The sequence below is a fragment of the Ictidomys tridecemlineatus genome, chromosome 7 (assembly GCF_052094955.1).
Source record: "Ictidomys tridecemlineatus isolate mIctTri1 chromosome 7, mIctTri1.hap1, whole genome shotgun sequence".
Classification (NCBI taxonomy): domain Eukaryota; kingdom Metazoa; phylum Chordata; class Mammalia; order Rodentia; family Sciuridae; genus Ictidomys; species Ictidomys tridecemlineatus.
Window position 1 is genome coordinate 122,918,828 of NC_135483.1, and position 20,592 is coordinate 122,939,419.

Below are 20,592 nucleotides of genomic sequence, written 5' to 3' on the forward strand. Positions count from 1 at the left end.
ATACACACACACACAACCATTACAAAGCTCAAAGAGCCACGGGGTCAGCTTTTGGTAACACAAGGCAGCTTGTAACTAAGTAGGATTAAAGGATTACATGTCATTTATATATTCAATTGTCTATCTGCTTTTCTCACCATGCATTATGCAGCTCTCATAGTACCAGGGCAATCTGAAATTGGTCTTCTTAAAACATACTATTCTCAACCTCTCTGAAGAAGGGAAATGGTACCAATATCTGGTAGAAGCCCATATAAAAACTAAGTATGCCATATAGATGTATAGTGGTGAAACAAATCAGGCTGATCATATGAAAAGAAAAATGTATGAAATGGGCTTGTGGGTCCTGGCCCCACAGGCCCCTTTTCCTTGTGTATTCCAGACATCCTCACAGTTCATCTTAGTCTAAAGAAGATTAAAAATGGCCATAAGCTCTTTGACATCTCCTGCATTGAATGGAGGTCTATGTCCGCTCTCTTTGAATCTTGGCAGTCTTTGTAAAACTATTTTGATGAACAGAATGCTGGGGAAGGGATCTTGTGCTGGTATCTGACATCAAGTCTTAAGAGATTTGGAATACTTGTTCTGGAGCCCTGGAAGCTATGATGTGAGCAGCCCACATCCCTGTGGAAGGGATGCTACAGAGAGAGCCCAGGACAACTGGCAGAGGGAGAGGAGCTGACTGACTCCCACCTTCTAGCCACCTCTGCTAGGTGACTAGGTCAGCAGCCAGCTGAAGACTACCAATGGCTGCTGTTTGAAGTCACGAAGTTTTAGAGGAGCTTACTGCACAGTAATAGATAACCACAACTTGTGCCAGGACAAGGGTGGCAATTTTTTTGGCGTGGTAAATAAGGCCTGCCTCCTGCTTCCACCAAACTTGTTTGGGGCACAAGCCCTCCCATTTGTTTACATACTGCCTACGGCTACTCAAAGGCAGAGCTGGTTAGTTGTTCAAAGACCATATGGCCCACAAAGCTTAAAATACTTATTATCTAAACCTTTGCTAAAAAAGTTTATTGATCCATCTCCTAGAAGAAGCCTTATCCACGAAATCCATGATTTTCTTTCCAGGAGAATACATAATAACTACTTTATTGCCATTCACTATCTAAAGTATCACCAGCATAAGCATCAGAGATCTTATGCAACTTTGGCCAAGATGTATGACCTTTGGAAAGCCAGGTCACCTCTCTCGGTCTCAGTTACCTCATTTATAAAACAAGGAGACTGGACTGGATTAGTCTTCCCTTGAAACATTCTGCAAAACACTAGACCATAGAATGATCCATGGAAAAACAGCTCTACAATCATACCAGCAGAAGCACCACATACTACCTATCCTATTGGAAATAGAAAATGCATAGTCCGGATTCTGCAGCAAAGAAAGAAAACCATCTTTGTTACATAAGTATTTTTTTTTCCAAACACTTTTGGCATCATAGTCCATTTCCAAAACCACCTGATATCATCACAGAGAACCCGTATCATAAAGAACACACCCTAGGAAACACTCTATTGGGTTCTCTGTAAGGTCTTTTTTCTGCTTCAATAGTCCCTGAATCTAGAATCCATTCTTCTGGCTAGAGAGAGTTAACTTCCCCCCCCCCCTGTGCTCTTTTAGACTTCCCTTTCCAAAAACTGCTGCCTTTAATTTCTTTGCAAAGTAAAACTCTGCCAGTAAAATCTGCTGACTTTTCACACTGGAGAAGCAGGGGCCAATTAAGCAAGTTGCAAATTCTCCTAAAGGAACTAAAATGACACAGTGATCACCAATCTTTGGATGACAATTATAATTATGATCTTGAAGTAAAAGGACAAATGCAGACACATTTTTAAATTGCTATTGGTTTTTATAAGCTGAAGATTTCTTTGTGTGTGCCAAAACAGAGTGCACAATTCCTTCTCAGCATTATACATGCTATTTATGCAACATCAAATGTTGAGAAAATGTTAAGTATAAGGTAACCTTACATACTCAGACCGCTTTGTTTAAAATGCCAAGTTATCTGACCAATTATATTAAACAAGGAGGTGTTTGTACCACTAAGATAATAATAGGACAAGGCTGTCTTCCAAGAGCCATTTGAGTGCCATTTGTTCCCCTTGGTGGGGGAACAAGTCCTGAAGAAGCACACGGTATTAAGTATGCACATGCCTTCTCTTGGTTCCAGCTATTTCAGACATAACAAGTTATACTAGATGAACAACTCAATGATCAACTCTCTCAGCAAAACACCTCAATTTTAATAGCACACAAGTATTTTCTCTAGTAACTATCAAGAATAAATATTAATAAACTCATTCTCATAAAAAGAAAAGGGATTTTCTACAATAAATCTTTTGCACTTCTATTTCCATTTGAGTATCCACTTCCCAGAACACCAAACTGATAACCAACCTTCTAAGATTGTTCAGGGGAAAAAAAATGGAAATAATAGGATGGTTCTGGCCTTTGAGCTGGTCAATAAAGATACTCTCCCTTCAACTGTGAAGGATTACCAAGTCAGGGGCTCCGTAATACATTCTTTTATATTCATTCAGTGCTTTAATCACTCATTCTACTGTGAAAGTGACTTCATTAGTAAGCAATTCTGTGTTCTTAACACAGAATGCTATGCTTCAAGATATCCAAATTATCTGCATTGTAGGTAGCCAGGTGTGTGCATATTTGTGTGTAGGGTAGGTAGGGTTAGGAGGAGAATAAAGTGGCTCTGGAACCAGAAAGATCTAGATGTAATTCTAATTTGCTATGTGACCTTAGAGAAATCCTTGAACCCCTCTGTTTTCAATTGACTCAATTGTAAAATAGGAATTATATTGCTTATTTTATTAGGTAACTGAGGATTACCGACAATCTATGTAAAGCATCTAGCACACATCAGGCCATTGCAAGTATCTAATGAAAGGATGCTTTATTACTCCCTGTCCCTGCACCTCCATTCATTCATTCAACAAATATTTATTATGATGAGTCCACTATGATTATGTAGTGAGTGAGTTACAAGAGTGAGCAAGAGAGACAAGGGTCGTTACAAAGTCTAACCAACCAGGCATCGAATGGCACAAAGTATACCTAGTAATTACAACATAAACACCTGGACAGTGTGAACTATGTACCAGGTGCTATTATAAGAGCCTTTCCATATTCACTCACTGAATTCTTACAATAACCTCATGAGGCAGGTACTTGCCTAAGATTACGTAACTAGTCAGTATGGATTTGAACTTAAGCATCTGGCTCCAGAGTCTGCTTTAAAAAGTGATGCTGTGTTGCCTCTCTAAACATTTGAAATTAATTTTATGCTTTAAAAGCATAAATGGTCCTTGCACAAGAATATAAAAAAGCCACTGAATCAGCTGACCAAAAGAGACTGTTATTTCCTTTAGAGAAAAGTCATAGAAACAGGAGGTCAATTGAGCAAGTGGTGACATGGACTGGCCATGACCCAGTGCCAGGTGATACCATTCACTTCTGATCCTCACCCCATCATTGTTTGCCTTTGAACCCAGCATTTGTTTTCTGGCAATGGCACTAGGAGAAAAGTTAGTTTACTGTAGTTTTTTTATTTCACTCAACCCTGACTCTTCATCTGCTACAACCACAGGACTCCTCTAGTTCTTATCAATTCTTGACCTTTAACATCATAATTTTTTTTAATCCTACCAGAACCTTCTATCAGAAAAAGTTAAAGGAAAGTCAAATTGGCATGCTTTATTTTATTCTGTTCTTTGCTTGAAAGTGTCCACGTGACTGGATGCTACATGCTAAGTGGTTTCCTGAGTGTTTGCCAGGAAATCAAGGGATCAGGAAGGACAGCAGGTATCAGACCAAGGTTTAGGTCTTATTAACTAGACACCATCTAGTTCTGGAAGTCTGAGCACAGTCAACAAGACAGTAGCAGCTGGTTCCATGAGATCCTTTAGATTTTAAACATACGTCATCACCATTATCATAGAATAAAAATAACAACGCTAATATGAACAAGACCCAACCTTTTCTAACTAGTCAAGAATGATTAAGGGAAAAAAAATGGTCATACTTACAGGAGGGCACTGTGCAAGTTTATCAGCTGCTACTAGTTGAACATTCAAGTGTTTACTTTGGGATTTTCCTCTAGATTTAATCAATCGCTGTAAAACCTAAGAGAAGACAGGAGCCGAGCTCTTATCAATGAATTGAAAGAAAATCAAATAAAATGGGATCTTTTTTTAGTCGGTTTAGCCTTAAGGATTAGTAAAGAGGAAATGCAATGTGAGAAATCATACACTCTACAAACTCTGTAATGATGTCACCCATTTGCAGTGGCTTTCAGTATAGTGGATTGATTCATGTGTGTTCATGCTGTTCTACCTCTGTGTGAGGTCTTGGAGGGCCCTTGAGTCCCCACTCTGTATTTTATAATTTCCTGGAAATTTCAAAGAGAGTCATACAAAAGTGGAGGAACTGCTCTGTACCAGGTCACTTATGTTTGGTAATATTTTGATTTTATTCAGTTGAGTAATATTTTGATTCACCACCTTTATGTCAGATAAATATCACAGTTGTTTACATATTTGTTTCTTTTGTCATAAGTAATTCATAGGAAATTCTAGTTTAATTTCATATTAATCAGACTACTCATAATGGAATAATATATTCCTCAAAGAACCCAACCTTCGCACAAGTGTCTAGGGCTATGACATTTCCATAAGAAATGTTCATCCAATGATATTTTACCTTTAATATGATAAGTGTAGTATAAATATCGTTATCTTTCTTGAACTATGTATTCTCTCAACTGGGAAGAAAATATAGGTGATCCAAGAATCAATGTTATACAAACAATTTACCAAGATAGAACCTGTAGTCTAGGAAAAGCCAGAGTCTACTTCTTCTGACCTTTCTTAAATTTTTTAAAAATTTCTATTATATACTTGCATAACTGTCTGGTTTGAGACCAATGAACATCTTATAAGAATGGACTCTTCTTTATTTGCTATTTCAAAATTCCTAGAACCTAGAGACTGTTTTAAAATGGGCTCATCAAAAAGAATCTCAATATTCTTCTTGCCCACTAATAACAACAACAAAACACAGAAAAAAAATATCTCAAAAGAAATGTGCTAATCCTCAAGACTGAAATGAGCCGATTGATTACCTTTGGAGATGAGACTTTTACATGAACAATAATTGGTGCTAAGGAAGTCTTTATAAGTTGTGCTGGGTGATTGATGGTGTCTGCATCAAGAACAACCAATTGCAAAGATCTTGCCAACTCAAAGATTCTTTCAATTTCACTTTGTACTTCCGCTAAAAGGAGAAACAAGAATTAACAGGTACTCTTTATTCTCATTAGTCAGTATTTCTATTTAAAAAAGTATATATTTCAGATATGTTTGTCTACATTACAAAACAAAATATTCTGAATTTTCCTAACCATGTCTAGTTTAAAGTCTTCTAAAGAGAGAGAGATAAAACAAAACAATTGGTGGAAAAATTCAAGCTTTTTTAATTTGCTTCTTACATTCAACCTAACATTTAGCTATTTATATAGCCTTGGTGGTTTTTTTTATGTTGTTTTTTGATTATTGCTTTGTTCTTCTTTACTTTTATTTCAGCTATCAAAACTGAAACCATATTTAGGAAACAACTGAGATACATGCGTGAAGCAACGTCAGAGAGAAAGCAAATTACATTAAAATAACAGCATTATTATTATTACTGCAGTACTTGGAAGGGAGCCCAGGGTAACTCTGCTACTGAGCTACATCCCCAGCCTTTTTTATTTTGAGACAAGGTCTTACTAAATTGCCCGGGCTGGATTTGAATTTGTGACCCTTCTGCCTCAGTCTCCCTAATCCCTGGGATTACAGGTGTGTACCACCATGACTGGCACAGTGCAACAGTCCTACTATCAACAAGTTATATATTAATATTTTGTAAACATTCTTTTAAAAAAACTAGGAATAACTTGTTTTGACTGTTATGCACATCTTCATACCACAGTTTAATTGTTCAGTGTTTCCTCTTACAATTAACAGATTAGCAATTCTAGCTCAATTTAAGAATTAGAGCCAGTGGACTTTTCTAAAACATAATTATCTTTGGTATTAAAAAATACCCTAAGGCTAATTATATTAAACTGCTGCATTACATCTAGATGCAAATCTTTTCAGCTGTTTATAAGAGTCAAGTGACCCGAATCTGCATGGATTTGGTCAAACGAAAAATCTAGTTCTTTTCAAAGGTCTGAAGCAACCCAACTATTTCTTTTTTAAGGAAAATGGATAATCCAAATACACTATAACTTTCTGAAATATAAGAAAGTTCCTTATATATTTTATAATTCATCTTTTTTAATTGCGCCATGTCCAAAATGTGAATTAGACTATTTATTTTCAGAGAGATTATTTGGTTTTGTTGTTTTGGTCTTTCCTTATTTTTATGGCTATTGGTGTGACCTAATAATGTTTCAATCTGGTGTACTCTATAATGTTTTAATATAGCATACACAAAGCTATTTAAATGATACCAAAGGTGGCCTAGAGAAAAGTAGTATTACTCTAAATACCCTCACTGAAAAGGGTTTGTGACAGAATCTCATAATTTACTTTGCTTGTCCAGGATAAACTCAAGTTTGTATCATCCACACACACACACACACACACAATTCTCCTTTCATTAACCAAAAAGATTAACAGGGTATATGGGGTCATAAACACTCCAGGCTTATCATGTAGCTCTACTTTTTTATGGAAGAAGTTTTTTTTTGTTTTTGTTTTTGTTTTTTTGTACCAGGGACTGAACCCAAGGGTGTTTACATACATAGCTGCATACTCAGTCCTTTTTTTTTTTTTATGTTTTGTGACAGGGTCTCACTAAGTTGTTTAGGGCCTCACTAAGTTGCTGAGGCTGACTTTGAACTTGTGATCCTCCTGCCTTAGCCTCCCAAGCCACTGGGATTCACAGGTTTGTGCTACCAAGCCTGGTGAAGAGGGTTTTTTATAATAGCAAAAAGCCTTATTTTCTATAGAACCACTGATGTTTAACACATAATGTATGAATTTAAAGAGTCAACATATCTGTTGTTTTTCATATTATATAATATCAATGATTTGAAAAATTTCACAATGCTTTGAAGAGCGACTAGCTCTCAAGTTATCAATTTAAGGACATTAGATAAGTAGATTTATTTGCCAAATTCTTCCGAGACTATATTCTACATTTGTTAGTAATAATAAACATATTTTCCCCTTTTATTTCTGGCATGTCAGAAACAGTTTAAAAATAAATTTGTTTTGGGGCTGGGGTTGTAGCTCAGTGGTAGAGTGCACTCGCCTCGCATGCATGAGGCACTGGGTACGATCCTCAGCACTACATAAAAATAAATAAATAAAATAAAGATATTGTGTCCATCTACAACTAAAAAAAAATAAAGAAAAAAGTAAAAAATTGTCTTAAGAAGGAAGTTTGGAAAATTAAATCAATTTTGACTATAGAAAGTTTCAGTCGCAGGATGTTGGAGCATGTCCTCTATGCTGTTTTCATTGAGCTGCCACTGGGTTTAAGGAAGATTGTCACCAGGACTATCCCTGAACATATCTACATTGTTTTATGCTTCAAATTGGAATGTGATATCTTCAGAAGCAGTGAAAAGGCAGTAACGCTAACTGGACTGCCCTGGTATAAGGATCCTCCAGGTCCTCCAAGTCCCTGTCCAAATAACTCAGAAATATCTGGATCTATTTACTCTGCCCCAGCAATGAAGTTAAGTGTAGTTTCTGACGCAAGAAGAAGCAGGCACACCTATTGCATAACCATCACAGAACCTTTGGGCAATAGGCACTCTGGCATAAGCAGAGAGGTGGAGTTTAGATTGACAGAGGAAGCCAGGAGACCACATTACTTACTGGGATGAGCCCAAAATTCAGAATGTGTGTGTGTGTGTGTAAGAGAAAGGTATCTTTATTTACATAGATAATTTTCTCTAAAAAAAAAAAAAAAAAAAAAAACCTCAACCATGCCAAACAATCCTGGCTACCTAGACTAATTCTAAGAGGGATTCCAAAGGAAGTTTCTTCCTGATCCTATTCTAGGCAAAGGGAGTTGAGGATTCATAGATTATGATCTGGAGGCCCTCAAGGAACATTTCAAAAAACTGACCACAGGTGACCTAGCCCGTCTTTCTAGCATCTCTTTGACTGGTGATACTCCTATACCCACATCTATTCATATTACTGCCATGGGCCTAGGTAGCATTTCCCAACATTTCCTGGAACAGTAATCCCACAATATTTCCCATGTAAGAAAGGGGTTTAAGCAAGGGACATATTGCATACTAGAATAGTTTCTTTTAGAATTTCAAATGTGTTACCTTTCATATCTTCAGGGCTACAAGAAGTCTTGCAATGAAGAAAACTGCCAACTGTTTAATTCATCATTTCTAAATTTATTTGACCATGGAAAACATTTTAATGTAACAACTATTAATATCTTATAAAATAAACATTTCACGAAATCTATTTAAGATATCTCTTTAACAAGCAACACTAGAGTTCTAACAGATTGACGTCAATCTACTCTTTCAGTCTCTTTTCTGGTTCCTCTACAACCATGCCTACACTCTCCTTTATAAGCATGCTAAACACAAATCTAATTTTTTCTCAATCACAAATGCTTTTTTTTTTATGGGTCAATGTTTTTAGACATTCTTGTGTGCCTTGAAGAACCAGCTCAAATATAACTTCTAAAAAGTCCTCACAAACCACTCACTCTTCTTCTTTATCCTTTAGCTTGCTCTTTGTAATTTCATTATCCCAGAGTATTTTAACCATCTATCCCTTCTTTTTCTTTACCCATGAGCAAAATACTGAGTCTTAGTTCCATCTGTATTTCCTGAGTCTAGCATAATGCATGGCACATAACAAGTGTTTGATAGACATTTGATGAAAGAATCTACAAATTACGTATTTAATAAGACAACAAATAAGCCATTCAGTGTTATTTTACATTGACATTAGATGGATTCCAATGGTTGTGGGTACATGACTTCACAGAGTACAGTTAAAAACCAGTGAACTGAGATCTACTTTGTTTCTTCTGAGTATTAATACTACCCTACCTCATACATATCACTGACTCTTATGACAGGTAACTAGAGTATAAGGACCAACTTCAGGGAATACCCATGAACTCCTTAGCTGGTGCAAATGGCTGAAGGAACAGGCAACCTCATTTAGCTTTTTAGCATCTTTAGCCTTTCATCATATACCAGGAGAGGTGGTTAAAAGTTACAGACACCAAGATGGAAGATAGGAGAACAGAGAACAGAAGCTTGTTTGAGAAATCTTCAACCTACCTGACTGTCCTCATCACCCATGATATTTTATTTTAGTCAGCTACCTGCTATGATTCACCATCAACATGCCACCATCACTGTCTCAAGGCAAAATACTGTGCCTTTAAGAATGTTTCACTTTGTGGAAGGCTCTAAGCACAGGACTGGACAAGGAACCACTCACCTCTAGGACCTACCCCCACATGCACTGGCATGTGAGGCATCCCCTCACAAGCAACCATCCCACAAATATGTATTGGCGATCATCATGTACCAATCTCATGCCAGGATTATAGAGATAATGCTTTGTATCTTCTTTCCAACCTTAAATCAGGGTCAAGGCAAGCCTTTGGTGGATTCTTTGTTCTCTCTTTTTTTAAAATTTATTTTTTAGTTATAGTTGGACACAATATCTTTAATTTATTTTTATGTGGTGCTGAGGATTGAACCCAGGGCCTCGCCTGTGTTAGGCGAGCACTCCACCACTCCCCCTTTGGTGGATTCTTGATGAGACATTAGGACATGCAGCTGGAAACGCTAGTTACTATTATTGTTGTTGTTTTTATTATTTAGTTTTCTATCCTCTGTACAGCCCATTTCAGCAGCATGGAGCAGTAGCATCTTTCCTAGTTAAAACAAGTTGCCCTTAGAATGTGAATGCAAAAGAAAATTCGAGGAAAGATTCTGCACCACTCTTGACAGTCATGGAGAAAAAGAACATGCTTTCAGGATGAATAAATGTGATTCACCAGCAGCATGGACTCACTTCTATCCATAGCCCTGCTCATCCACAGCCTTTGGCTCTTCTCCGTCATGGTGAATTTTAGGATGCTTTCTCACTAGTACCCCAGAAAAGACACATTTGAATTCCCTGCATGTTATTAATGGTGGTTGCCATTACTTCAAGGTGTGACTATTCTGTGTACTATCAGCTAGCAACAGAAGCAACACCAAGAGCACCATTATCTATTTCTTCTAAAGATCTGAGAAGGCTGAACATAGGATTTCCTTTCGTGTCAGCTGTGAGTCAGGTATGACAATTACCCTTAGCTTCATTGAGAAGCTTAGGCAAAACAGAGATGAGTGGTTTCCCGTTTTTTAGGCAGTAACAGACCAGGGGAGTCGTTGAGGATTCATTCTTCCAACCAGACTACCAATTAGCTAATTGACTAGAGCTGAAAGAGACAGAACAGGCTCTGGCTGCCGCAGAACTCTGCTCCCTTCATGTCCATGCTAGCATTCTTTTCAGTTACTTGGCACTTCCTCATTCAGACCAGGGAGCAAACTGGAAAAGACATTCACAAATGCATCCTGTGTCATGATAGTCTAAAAGTACAGGATAGAAAAGTACTACATTTGAATATCTTACCTAAGCTGGATCGGGTGTTTGAACGTTCAATTATTGCTCTCTTGCTGGGATTATTTAGGACAGACCTCTTAGCAAGAGAAATGTCAGCTGTCACTCTCGTTATTGATATCCTATGAATAGGAACACAGAAGAGAACAAGCAAGTAAAAATGTTACAGGGCTCTCCAAGTGAATTATAACCACAGTACTTAATAACCATTTTACATACTATAGTAGAACCACAGTATAATAAATATTGGCCACAAGAATTTTAAACAGGCTTTGGCTAGTATTAAAATACAAGCAGAGCAAATGGAGGAAGGTTTTTGGCTATTTAATTGAAAAAATACTCCAGTAAAAATGCTCTTCTCCATTATGGCCGGCCTGGCCAAGTTCCCTTTACAATGCACACCACACCAGGAGGGAATCAAAACATATGCATACACCATGCTCTTTCTAGGAAGCAGCAATACAGTCTCCTCACAATTCACAGATGATTTGCTCTTGAACAAGACCTTCAGGAGCTACAAATACTCTTTTCCAGCATTTCAATGCCTCTGGCTAAAGGAAGAAACTCTCTTCATTTTGATCATCAAAGACGACCAATCGGTGATAGACTAAGTTGCATTCCTATGCTCAATACTTCATTCATGATTCATGGAACATTTCTCCACAGGTTCAAAGGGAGGCTTCACTTGTAAGAATGTGAGAAATATGGTTTCTTTTCTACAGCCATAGGATTCTTCAGCATATTTGCATATGACTTTGAATGCACATGGCGGGCAGTCCTAAGAGAGTACAATTGAGGGCAATATGAGTATTATGCCAGGGTTTTGATAACTTAGAAAGAATCCTGCAATCATGGAAGAAAAGAATAAAGTAAAGACATTGCAAATGATGAATGGAGACAGGGGTCTATTTGAATATAATTTATCAAATGAGAACATCTGGAATCCACACTTTTAAAACTGTTTTAAGGATTGCTCAGTTTCCAGCCATTATCTGCCTGTAGAATCCAAAGCTTGCCTTTCTAAGTCAGTTACTAACATCAGTGGGCTTTTCCCCATTCTCACCTTCACAGCTTCCCAGAAATAGATGAGAAAAGTAGCCCCCTCTCCCTTTTATACTCAGTGAACATACCTATTCTTCTCCATATTCAAAAAATTTTGAGGGTAGGAACAGAGAAGAGGCTAGAGTTATTAGCAATTATTCAGTCACATGTCATCTCATACCTGTTTGGGAGATACTGGGTATTGTCAGAAGACTCTTTACCTGACTTGCATGATCTGAGCCTTGGAGAGAATTTAAAATAAACCTTTTTGACAAATGGTTGGAAATCACTTCTTTAAACCTACAGACTTTAAACTTCTGGTGTTATTTTAAAGCAAATCACCGCCTGTCTGTGTCATTGTATTTATGTACTGTAGGTGGTCAGGACATTTAAAATTATTTAGCTTTTTAGAATTTTTATGCCCTAATAAGTATTAGATGCATTCTCAGCTGTCCTTTGCGGAAAGATCTTGGCAATCATTCTGAACACTAAAGAAAGGCCAAGTGGGTGAGGCTCCAATTTTACCACACAAGGCAAACACTTCTGCATTTCTATTTTCTACATTGGGATTATATGTGAATTCATTGCAAAACATTGTTCAACTGCTAAAAGACATTGGAAAACACTGGTGTAACAACTTCTTCATTTTACCAAGAAGGAAACTGAGAAACAAAGAGTTTCACATGATTCTACATAGGCTGAGGAGGTCTAAACTAGGTTTCTGAGCACCAGGCCAGGGCTTAGTCATTTGATTTCAGAATTCTCTTTCATTTCAGCTTTTTTATCCAGCAACCCCAAATCTCTACATGGGGCAAATTATCAAGCACAGATGCACAACCTTGGCCTTGGTCTGAGAGATGGTCAGGATTTAAATCAGTTTAAAGTCAAGCAAACTCACATCTGAGTTTCTATTACTCTGTAGCCCTCTGAAGCTTTGAGGCATGAAATCTCATAGGCAATTCCTTTCTTACAGAACAGGGTTTTCATGTTTATTATTGTGATTCTGGGTTTCTTGTATTCTTTATTTTTAAGAATGGAGCTGCTGGATAAAAGTCATATCCAGAGCAATCCAGATATCTGATTAAAGACAAATGGGTTGGTTTAAAGACAGAATTCAACTTTCTAGAATAATGATTTTTGGTTTGTTGCAAGATTTTATTCTGCTTAAGTGAAAATCAAATATTCTCATTCTGCAAGCCAGATTGTGACCCACGGTTTTGGGTTTTTTGTTTTGTTTTGTGGTACTCGGGATTTAACCCAGGAACATTTAACCAATGAGCCACATTCCCAGCCCTTTTTTAAATTATTATTTTAAATTTTGAGACAGGGTCTCTCTAAGCTGCTTAGGGTATTGCTAAATTGCTGAGGCTGGTTTTGAACTTTCGATCCTCCTGCCTCAGCCTTTCCAGCTTCTGGGACTGTAACCCTTGGTTCTTAAAACTTGAAGTGTTTATCAACAGATGCATGATCTAATTCTGAGTTATTAAAGCACTTTTACAAAACCCTTTTCAAATACTATCAAAGTCCCAAAAAACAAAGGAATAAAACTGCTTCATATGTTTGAAACAGAGGGAAAGGTGAGGGCAATAAAGCATTCTTTCTTATTTTATTTGCTAATAAATTACAAGTTCATTTGCTAATATAAGTTACTTGTTAATAAAATTCAGATGCATAAAGTAGATATCTGGAACATATAGACACTACCCTAGCAACTCTAATAATTTAGACAAAATAAGTCTTTATCTTACAAGGATGCTCACTATTATCAAAATCAGACATCAAATCCAATATCTTCTTTTTTTTAATAAGACTCCCAGCAAAGTAACCATCAAATGTAAATACTTTTTAAAAAATTTATGACATCCTTTCTATTTATTTTCTTGCTATAGTCATACCCGGTGTCTTTGGCCCTTCTATGCATCTCTGGAAAAACTTTGTTAGTAGTTACTGGTCAGTAGGTTTAAAAAAAAAAAAAGATAGTAGGAGTAGGATATTGGTTCCTCAGCAGACTGGATGCAGCAGCAAATTCCCTAGAAACTAGCAAAAATAATTCTCTAAATGCAGTAAATCTGAAACACAACCATTGCTTATTTTTACTTTAAAATTCACCTTAATTGCTTATAACCTAATATATCATGGACTATGCATATTAGTTTTCTGTGATAGTCTATGTAAAGATAGTTTTCAGTTATGACACATGCATTAAAAAATAATTTATAGTTCCATGATGGTAATGCAACAGCTATAAAGCCCTTCCATATTTTACCCTTGCAATATCCTAGTATTTATAGGGAAAAGTGTTTCAAAGAACAAAGGAGTGTGCTGTCAATAGAAATGGATGAAAGGCACAGGAGGACCTGAGTATTGACCTGGATCTTTCTCTTCCTGGTTCTATGGCCACAGAAAGGTCATGACATCTTTTGAGCCTTAGTATCCTAATCAATAAAATGGTAATGGTAGATTTGTCAAAACTGTCTCATGGGTTTGTCATTAGGAGCAAACAAGATAATATATAAAAGTGCTTTCTTAATTATCTTAGTGTTCTATGTTGATAAGCACATATATAATGTAAGCAAGACAAATGATTATTATATAGTTGAAGACTTGAAAGAGACAATATCTTTATATCCTGTCCTCAGAAGTTAGTAGAAACCATGGATTCACCCATTAAATACATTGAAAGGAAAGATGAATCAGGTCAGACACGATGCAATAAAAATCTGTTAATTTACACATTCAAGTCTGGCACAAAAGTGTTCAATTAGACCCAGTGTTTGTGGACTAATGAGTCCACATTTGAGTGAGAGGAGATGACAGGAGAATGACAGGAACCGAAAGTCACTTGTTCTTTTCCCCTTTGTTCACTGAAATTACAAATTGTGTTCATTCTTCCATGGCTTGGCTGCTTTGTGATAGCATCAATTGTTCCCATTTCCTTTTACAAGTAAATACTATCTATTTTGAGTCTCTCTAAATTGTATTCTCAGCTTCTTCTCTTTCAATTTCTTTCTCAACTACCTGCTTTGTTTTCCTTATATGTTGTCTGGATAATAGCTTCCTTTAGCTGAAGATCCTATCCCTGTAGATTTTGTGCTGTTTAGGATTTTAAGCCATGATTGTGTCAGTTACAACTTGAGTTGGATAATGCCTAAGAATTGATCTGATCCAGTTGTCAACAAAGCCTAAAATAACAGACTTCAGGAGCTTTGACATGAATGGCATAGGTCAACAAACTGCAACTGGTTTGACTTCGTGCTATTTGGCCTAAAAATTGTAGATTCAACCAGCTGAGCAAACCTCATAAGAAAGGATCATTCCCAATGAATATGTGAAATGAAGAGAGAAGCCCATAGTGTAACTACTGTGTCCTCACCAGACTGAGTACCATTTTAGCAGATTGTTAGGGCCACTTAATTTATAATATGGCCACAAGAAGTATTACTACATGTGGATATTCACCTGTGCCTTTTATTTTTCTTACATGTACTACAGTTAGGCCTCACAATAGCAACCACAGCAGTAAAACTGTATAGTAACTAGGTCTGAATGACTCAAGGAGAAAATCTTTGCCAGCTGCTCTTCTGATGGGGGACTAATACCTAGAATATATAAAGAACAAAAAAACTTAACATCAGAAAAATGAATAACTCATCAAAAAATGGGCAAATGATCTAAACAGACATTTCTCAAAAGAAGAAATACAAACAGCCAACAAATATATGAAAAAATATGTAATATCCTTAGCAATCAGGGAAATGCAAACCAAAACTAGACTGAGATTTCATCTCACTCCAGCTAGAATGGTAATCATTAAGAATACAAATAATAATAATTACTGGCAAGGATGTGGGGACAAAGCTTTATTTATACATTGTTGGTGAAACTGAAAATTAGTACAACCACTTTGGAAAGCAGTATGGAGATTCTTCAAAAAACTAGAAATGGAACTACCATATGGCCCAGCTATCCCATTTCTTTGAATTTATACAAAAGAACTAAAATCAGCATACTATAGTGACACAAGCATACCAATGTTTATAGCAGTGCAATTCACAATAGCTAAGTTATGGAACCAGCCCTAGGTATCTGTCAGCAGATGAATAGATAAAGAAAATGTGGTGCCTCTACATGATGGAGTTTTACTCAGTCATAAAAAAAGAATGAAATTATGTCATTTGCTGGTATATGGATGGAACTGGAGAACATAATGGTAAGCAAGATAAGCCAGACTTAGAAAGTCAAGGGTTGAATGTTTTCTATGATTTCTTTCATATGTGGAAGTTAGAGAAAAAAAAAAAAGGAATCTCACAAAAATAATAAGGAGACCAATGGGGATCGAGATGGAGAGAAGAGGAGAGAGTATGGGAATTACGGGGGAATGAAATTAACCAAATCATGCTATGTCCATGTATGAATATACCTCAGTGGATCCAACTTTTATATTTAACTATGATGTACTAATTAAAATAATAATGATGAAAAAAAATAATAATGATGATAATAGAAAGGAGATCAGTAGATTACAGCAAGCAGACCAGGAGGAGAGATAAGGGAAGAGGGGAGGGAAAGCAAAGTACTAAGGAATGAGATTTATCAAATTATGTTATATGCATATATAAATATAGCATAATAAATCTCACTATTACATATAATTGTAATGCATCAATATAGAAAAACTAAACTGATCATAGCTAAGGTATCAAAAAACCCTTTCAAGTTTATAACTCTAAAGTTAAGCAGTTGGACTTTAGTCTAATTCATTGAATTAATTTTTAACTAAGATCTGAAAAACAGTACTGAATAGAAACACCTCTTAGCTAATGGATATTTTTGCTCTTTCTGAAAAATTACAGGACTTTCTCCTGCCATTTTGTCTAAACAAATTGCATTCATAGTCAATGAAACACTGAGTAGGTTTCCACTAGAACATATTGTTTATGCTGTGTCACTGAGCAAAAGCCTTCCATGTGATTGTTCTCTTGGCTGGGTTTCATTTAAAGGCTACTTGTCATTTTCTCTCCTTTTATTAATTGATAAAACATAATGTAGCATATTTTCATAGCTCAAAACATAAGGATATTCTCCAAGCAACAGACACATCAGAGCCAGTGAGAAGCTACCAGCCAAATTCTTCTTCGTTATTAAAACAATGAGTTCATGCACCAGTGAACTCATTGTTTTACCTGCTGCACTGGCTTCTTATTCTTAACAGTAAGTCCACTCTGTCACACGACCTTTAACATCTTTCTCCCACTGCCACACATGGGTCCTTTCCGGTGCTAAGTCTGTGTGTAGCTACTACTTACACTATTACTAGCTTCTTCCCCTAGATTCTCTGCCATGTCATCAGACCTCATGAACACTTGGCACTGAAGCTTATTCTGTTTCTATCAAAACCAACTTCAATAGTGTGTATGCAGACCAATGGCACAGAATAGAAGACACAGAAACAAACCCACATAAATACAGTTATCTCATACTAGACAAAGGCATCAAAAACATACTTTGGAAAAAAGATAGCCTCTTCAACAAATGATGCTCTGAAAGCTGGAAATCCATATGCAGCAAAATGAAACTAAAATCCCAATCTCTCACCATGCACAAAAATCAACTCAAAGTGGATAAAGGACCTAGGAATTAGACCAGAGACCCTGCACCTAATAGACGAAAAAGTAGGCCCAAATCTTCATCATGTCAGATTAAGCCCCAACTTCCTTAACAAGACTCCTAAAGTGCAAGAAATAAAATGAAGAATCAATAAAGTCAAACTAAAAAGCTTCTTCGCAGCAAACAAAACAAAACAAAAACAAACAATGAGGTGAAGAGAGAGCCTACAGAATGGGAGCAAATTTTTGCCACATGCATGTCAGATAGAGCACTAATCTCCAGGATATATAAAGAACTCAAAAACTTAACACCAAAAAAGCAAACAACCCAATCAATAAATGGGCTAAGGAGCTGAAGACACACTTCTCAGAAGAAGATAGACAATTGATTAAGGAATACATAAAAATAATGTTCAACATCTCTAGTAATTAGAGAAACGTAAATCAAAACTACTCTAAGATTTCATCTCACACCAATCAGAATACATGTTATCAAGAATACAAACAACAATAATTGTTGGCAAGGGTATGGGGGGAAAGGCACACTCATACATTGCTGGTGGGACTGAAAATTGGTTCAACCATTCTGGAAAGCAGTATGGAGATTCCTTAGAAAACTTGGAATGGAACCACCATTTGACCCAGCTATCCCACTCGATACCCAAAGGACTTAAAATCAGCATATTATAGTACTCTAGTACTATAGTAATGCATCAATGTTTATTGCAACTCAATTCACAATAGCTAAACTGTGGAAGCAACCTAGGTGCCCTTCAATAGATAAATGGATAAAGAAACTGTGGTATATATACACAATGGAATATTACTCAGCATTAAAAGAGAATGAGATTATGGCATTTGCAGGTAAATGGATGAAGTTGGAGAATATCATGCTAAGCAAAGTAAGCCAATTCCCCCCAAATCAAAGGCCAAATGTTCTCTCTGATAAGTGGATGCTGATACATAATGGGTGTGTGTGTGGGGGGGGAGATGGGAAAAATGGAGGAACTTTGGGCAAAGGGGAGGGAGAAGAGGAGAAAAGGGCATGGGGGCCGGAAAGATGGTGGAATGAGATGGCCATCATTACTCTAGGTACATGTATGTATGACTGCACATATGGTGTGTTGCTACATCATGTACAACCAGAGAAATGAAAAGTTGTGCTGTAATTGTGTATAATGAATCAAAATGCATTCTGCTGTCATACATACCTAATTAGAATAAATAATTTTAAAAAAATAGTCTGTTTGCACTCATTGATGCAGACAATTCTACTTGATTCAAGACAAATCACTGCTGATACAATAAAATGAATTTCCTCTTTCTGGGCCAAAGGATTAAGGAAGACATGAGATTCTTCATTCTTGAATCCAGTAATTAAACCACTCATTTTCTCTTTGCTAAATTATCTTTTTTTTTTTTTTTGATCAGTGCTATCTGTCAAATTTTTAAATAACATTGCTGTTTATAGGCATGTCATGTGGGGACCAAAACACAAACATAGGCAGTGTTATGGGATGGAATTTGTTCAGATCAAGGGCTGCTATGGGGCCAGAGATTGAGGCACTACTCAGAGCAACCTTAGGTAAAGTCAACACAGGTTAGAACCGAGTGACTCCAAGCATCACTGAAGGAACAGAGGCTGGGCCATGCATGTTAGCTACCTTTAGTCCATGGAGAGTGACAGAAGGATAAGGGTTAGGGCTCAGAACAGCACAAGGCAGTACAAAGACCACTGCTCTTAAGTTATAGTCAGAGTTCAGCTATTTCTTTGTATTGCATTTTTTAGGAAAGGATTTCCCACCAGCCAGAAGTGTTCAAAGGGAAGCTGACTGTCCATCTGACTGTGTTGTGGAAGAGGGAGATTAGAATGAATGAACTTCACCTTGGCTGTCAATGCCAATATTCTAACATTTAGCAAGTTTTGCTGGTTTTCTTTGAAACTCTTTCATTTTCTGCCTGTTTTTTTAAAAAGGGAATGGGATAAACACGCCTTTCTTATCAAACTCCTTGTGTCCACTAGATGACTGCAGCAGAGACTGTTATTGGTTCAACAAAATCTATTTTATCTTCCTCTTTAGGTATAGAGCAAGATGTACTTCCCAGACTCCTTTGGAAGTAGGTATACCACATGACCAAATTCTAGCCAATTAAATGTGAGAAAAGATGGTCACTACTTCCAGGTCCTGCATGCTCCTTTCTCCAATGAGTTGACTGGAACGTTCACCCCAGACTAAGGGCCACACACAACAGGTGGAGCAAACTTTCTGTCCATTTCTCCCCTCCCCCAAACTAAAGTGTCCTTCCCAGGTGGAACAATTGACTCACTGTTAAGTGCGCAACTGTAAGCTTCCACTGTGTTTAAATCTTTATCATTTTGGATTCAACATATTAAGGCAGCCTGGCCATATTAATGTATTTAGAAACTCATATAACATTCCAGAGGTATTCTTATTTCTTCAATTAGAACCTATATATAACTTGTATTTAAAACATTACTATGTTTGCTTTTTCCTTACAATACCATATTCATTAAAATCTATTTGAAGATATTTAAACATTTTAAAATTAATTAGCCCATTTAAGGTGACAAATTGGATGCATTTACCCAGATTTCTCAATACACACTATTTAAATTTTCTTCATTTCTGATAACTCTTCAGGTTTTCTCATGTGGTTACTTTCACATGGAGTGCATTCTGCATTGTGGAAGAGCTTGTACTCAGAATTATGTCAATATGGACTTTTTAACCATTTCTCTGTAAAACACAGAAACCTTCTCTAGACATTTTCACAAGACTTAAATGATAAAATTATTTGATGGTTGGATAATATTGATGATGGATCACAATAGGATACATACAAAACAGATCTATAAATAGACCAATAAAATAATGAGGTTTCAAAATGACCCCCACTATTGTGTTTAACTATAATGTGTGCATGTGCGTGTGAGTGCATACACATACACACACACAGAGTTATAAATAAAATAAAACTAATCCAGAACTACACATCCAAATAAGCACTATCTCCTACAAAATGGTCATTTTGGAAGTCTTATAATAAAAACAATTTTTTGGCTTCTCCTTTTGAGGAAATTCAGTATTTTATATTTATACTTAGCATCTCTCTCTCTCTCTTTCTCTCTCTCTCTCTCTCACTCTCTCTCTCTCTCTCTCTCTCTCTCTCTCTCTCACACACACACACACACACACAATTTCCAAATAATATTACCCAGCATGACCAGTGAACCATCATATTCATG

General features: G+C 36.7%; 1 protein-coding gene across 5 annotated transcripts in view; it reads right to left on the bottom strand.

The window, feature by feature from the left end:
- The window catches only part of Cacnb4 (calcium voltage-gated channel auxiliary subunit beta 4), a 252,595-nt gene that overhangs the window by 14,758 nt on the left and 217,245 nt on the right, over positions 1-20,592 (bottom strand). For all 5 annotated transcript variants that reach the window (XM_005315799.5, XM_005315800.5, XM_005315801.5 and 2 more), the window contains 3 exons: positions 10,690-10,799; positions 5,142-5,293; positions 4,048-4,143 (listed from right to left, as the gene is read on the bottom strand). In XM_005315799.5, coding sequence (XP_005315856.1) covers positions 4,048-4,143; positions 5,142-5,293; positions 10,690-10,799 — 358 coding nt within the window. The remainder of the gene's footprint in view (positions 1-4,047; positions 4,144-5,141; positions 5,294-10,689; positions 10,800-20,592) is intronic.